This window comes from Chelonoidis abingdonii, chromosome 4 (genome assembly GCF_003597395.2).
Source record: "Chelonoidis abingdonii isolate Lonesome George chromosome 4, CheloAbing_2.0, whole genome shotgun sequence".
Classification (NCBI taxonomy): domain Eukaryota; kingdom Metazoa; phylum Chordata; order Testudines; family Testudinidae; genus Chelonoidis; species Chelonoidis abingdonii.
The window spans coordinates 1,428,370-1,432,415 of record NC_133772.1 but is presented as its reverse complement, the minus strand read 5'-3'; the positions used below and the strand labels follow the sequence as shown (position 1 = coordinate 1,432,415).

The window sequence follows — 4,046 nt, the reverse complement described above, 5'->3', positions numbered from 1 at the left end:
TATCTAGTGGTTAGAGCATGGGCTTGGGAACCCGATGCCTGGGATTCTCTCCCCAGCTCTTGGGAGAGGTGCGTGGGGCTGGTGGTAGAGGCAGGGGGGCTGGAGAGCCCAGACTCCTGGGTATCTATCGGCAGGCTCTGGGAGGGCGAGGTGGGAGCTAGTGGTTTAGAGACAGGGGTGGCGTGGGAGCCAGATGCCTGGCGTTCGTATCCCCGCTCTCTCTGCAGAATGACAGACCCTGCGATATGTGACCAAGCGCACGCTTCCTCCCGACATCGTGGGCACTCGGGACTGAGTGGCTGGGGCGCGGCGGAAGGCGTTACGCCACAGCAGCAGCGTTGGCCCGTCAAGGACTGACTGGAGGTGAGCGCCGGACGCCTGGGTCTTTTTCTCGGTTTCTTCTCTCCGGTCCCGTTTTTCTCCTTCGCGTTCCCGTTCGTTTGCTCTATGTCTTCTCCCCAGTTTCTCATTCGACCTCCTTTCCCGGGCAGGGTCCGCTCCTTAACTCCCAGGCGTCCGGCCTGCCCCGGACCACGTACCGCACCGCTGGCTTTCTCTCGCCCTGCCAGGCCTGGGCCAACGCCTCGGCCCTGAAGCCTCCGCGGGGAGGCGCCGGCCCCGGATCGGCCGACATCCTGGTGATTTTAGCCGCTCCTTCACGGGAGGACGGGTACCCCCTTGCGGACGGCGGGCGAGCACGCCTGGCCCGACGCACTTCTTCCCCGGAGGAGCACGCCCCAGAGTCTCGGAGACAGCCCACTCTCGACGACGAGCAGAAAGCCTGAGATCTACGACCCACAGGCCAAGCAGCAAGGTCAGTGTGTGAGGGGGATTGGCGGGGTGGTGGGGCAGGCAGTGGGGGCCTGCGGGGCAGCAGGTGGTCTGTCGGGTGTGTGAGCCGCTCTGGAGGCAGTAGGGCAGCAAGGGTGCTCTGAGGGTAGTGGTGTGCGGGGGCACTGGGAGAGCACGGGGGCCACTGTGGGCGTGGGGTAGCTTCTCCCCAAATGCTTGGCCCACCCCACTACCCACCCCACAGTGCCACTGTGATTGTTGGGGGGAAGCATGGGGCAGCAGGTGAGGAGCTGTGGGCATGGTAGCAGCCATGGGGCCAGGCAGCGGGCACTGTGGGCAGGTAGCAGCATGGGGGCAGCAGGGGGTGCTGTGGGGCAGCTAGTAACTTGGGGGGCAGCAGAGGTGCTGTGGGCAGGTAGCCGCACAGGGGCAGCAGAGGGTGCTGTGGGCAGGAGGATAACTTGGGGCTGGCGCAGGAGGAGCTGTGGGGCAGGGTAGCAGCATGGGCACAGGGGGTGCTGTGGGCAGGGTTGTGTGTATCTGACGGTGTTGACGAGAGTAACTTTGGGGGTAGTGCATCCGGTTAGACAGCTGCATGGAGAGGTTGCTGTGTGGGTTAGCGGCAGGGGCGCTGTGGGCATGGTGAGCAGCAGCGGGCGCGGCGCAGGGGGCTCTGTGTGGGCAGTGCAGCATGGGGCAGCAGCGGTGCTGTGGGGGCTGCGGTAGCAGTTCGGAGCGAGTGTCGGGGGCTCATAGGGGTGGTGGTGGTGCATCGTTAGTTGTAGTTAATAGAGTGGTGGGAGGAGGGGGAAGGAAAGATAGCTATTGTGGCTAGCAGGAGCAGCTGTGTGGCGTGTGTGCACGCAGTGGGAGGGCAGCAGGTTGCGAGCGCCGTGGCTCAGAGCAAGGTACTAGGCAAAGAGGGCCGCGTCATGGGTAGCTGAGTATACTGTGCTGGCAAGAGGTGGCTGTCTCGCTGCTTGGCTGGTCACCCTGGATCAAACGTCAGCCCCTGAGACAGTATGGGGGCGCTTTCTTATGAACGCTGGGGGCTGTTTTTCCGGTAGCCTTACACAGGGTGCATCGCCGTTATTTGGAGCCAGGCAAGGTTTACTCTACGAGTTGACCCATTGCGCGGGGCACTGACTTTAGGCTAGCATGCGTTAGCTACGTGGACTGCCAATGTAGGTATTGTCTGCGTGATAGGGATCCAGTAGATCTAGTTAGGTAAGTGGTGTCTTGGCATAGAGGTGTATGACTTTTGCAGGATAATATGTGCAAAGCATTCTGAGGAGTTACTGCCGATGGGGTTGTGTTTTGATCTGTACTCGAGCATTTGGGTGAGCGCCGTTAAAAAAGTAGGGGCGTGATTCTTTCCAGACGTCCCCATAACACCGTCGTGTAGACACAATGTGTGAATGTTCGTTGTCTGGAGCCCACCTGTTGAGTTTCACATGCAGGCCCGACTCCAGACTGCGGAAGGGCTGCACGACGCCGTCAGAATGATGCAGAAATTTGCGGGACTGCAGGAGACGGGGATTCTGGGTAGGTGTGGAGGGACACTTGGGTTCTCTTTCTGGGTCAAGGAGGGGAGTGGTGTCTAATGGTTAGAGCAGGGGGCTGGGGGCCAGGACTCCTGGGTTCTATCCCAGCTCTGGGAGGGGAGTGGGATCTAGTGGTTAGAGCGGGGGCTGGGGGCCAGGACTCCTGGGTTCTATCCCAGCTCTGGGAGGGGAGTGGTATCTAGTGGTTAGAGCAGGGGGCTGGGAACCCGAATGCCTGGGTTCTCTCCCCAGCTCTGGGAGAGGAGTGGGGGCTGGTGGGTTAGAGTAGGGGGGCTGGGAGCCAGGACTCCTGGGTTCTATCCGCAGCTCTGGGAGGGGAGTGGGAGCTAGTGGTTAGAGCAGGGGGGGCTGGGAGCCCAGATGCCTGGGTTCTATCCCCGCTCTCTCTGCAGATGACAGGACCCTGGCGATGATGGACCAGCCACGCTGCTCCCTCCCCGACATCATTGGCACCTCGGAGCTGATGCGCCGGCGGAAGCGTTACGCCCACAGCGGCAGCGTCTGGCCCGTCAAGGAGCTGACCTGGAGGTGAGCGCCGGACGCCTGGGTTCTTTTCTCGGTTTTCTTCTCTCCGGTCCCGTTTTCTCCTTCGCTCCCTTGTTTGCCTCTTGTCTTCTCCCCCAGTTTCTCATTCCCTCCTTTCCCGGCAGGGTCCGCTCCTACTCCCAGGCGTCCGGCCTGCCCCGGGACCACGTCCGCACCCTGCTTTTCTACGCCCTGCAGGCCTGGGCCAACGCCTCGGCCCTGACCTTCCGCGAGGCGCCCGGCCCCGACGCCGACATCCTGGTGGATTTCAGCCGCTCCTTCCACGAGGACGGGTACCCCTTCGACGGGCCGGGCAGCACCCTGGCCCACGCCTTCTTCCCCGGGGAGCACCCCATCTCCGGAGACACCCACTTCGACGACGAGGAGACCTGGATCTACGACCCACAGGCCAAGCAGCAAGGTCAGTGTGTGAAGGGGGGGATTGGCGGGGGTGCCGTGGGGCAGGCAGTGGCCTGGGGGGCAGCAGGTGGGTCTGTCGGGTGGGGAGCAGCCTGGAGGGCAGTAGGGGGCAGCAAGGGGTGCTCTGGAGTGGCTAGTGGTGTGGGGGGCACTGGGGAGAAGCAGGGGGCACTGTGGGGTGGGTAGCTTCTCCCCAATGCTGCCCACCCCACTACCCACCCCACAGTGCCACCTGTGATGTTGGGGGGAAGCATGGGGGCAGCAGGAGGAGCTGTGGGGCAGGTAGCAGCATGGGGGCAGCAGGGGGCACTGTGGGGCAGGTAGCAGCATGGGGGCAGCAGGGGGTGCTGTGGGGCAGCTAGTAACTTGGGGGCAGCAGGAGGAGCTGTGGGGCAGGTAGCCGCACAGGGGCAGCAGAGGGTGCTGTGGGGCAGGTAGTAACTTGGGGGGCAGCAGGAGGAGCTGTGGGGCAGGTAGCAGCATGGGGCAGCAGGGGGTGCTGTGGGGCAGGTAGCGGTGCGGAGGGAATGGGGGCAGCAGGGGGTGCTGTGGGGCAGGTAGCAGCAGGGGGGCAGCAGGGGGTGCTGTGGGGCGGGTAGCAGTGCGGAGAGAGTGGGGGGCAGCAGGGGGTGCTGTGGGGCGGTAGTGGTGGGGAGGGAGTGGTGGCAGCAGGAGCAGCTGTGGGGCGTGTAGCACCATGGGAGGCAGCAGGGGGCGCCGTGGGGCAGGTAGCAGCAGGGGGCA

The 4,046-nt window shown here is 63.8% G+C and overlaps 1 protein-coding gene across 2 annotated transcripts in view; it reads left to right on the top strand.

Annotated features, from left to right (window-relative positions):
• MMP25 (matrix metallopeptidase 25) overlaps nucleotides 1-4,046 on the top strand; it is a 19,755-nt gene that overhangs the window by 2,964 nt on the left and 12,745 nt on the right. The window contains exons 1-3 of one of the 2 annotated variants that reach the window (XM_032791576.2): nucleotides 2,252-2,337; nucleotides 2,750-2,885; nucleotides 3,008-3,303. In XM_032791576.2, coding sequence (XP_032647467.2) covers nucleotides 2,295-2,337; nucleotides 2,750-2,885; nucleotides 3,008-3,303 — 475 coding nt within the window. In that variant the 5' untranslated portion in view covers nucleotides 2,252-2,294. Of the gene's footprint in view, nucleotides 1-2,251; nucleotides 2,338-2,749; nucleotides 2,886-3,007; nucleotides 3,304-4,046 lie in introns of those variants that run through there. The other variant, XM_032791554.2, reaches the window with a different exon arrangement.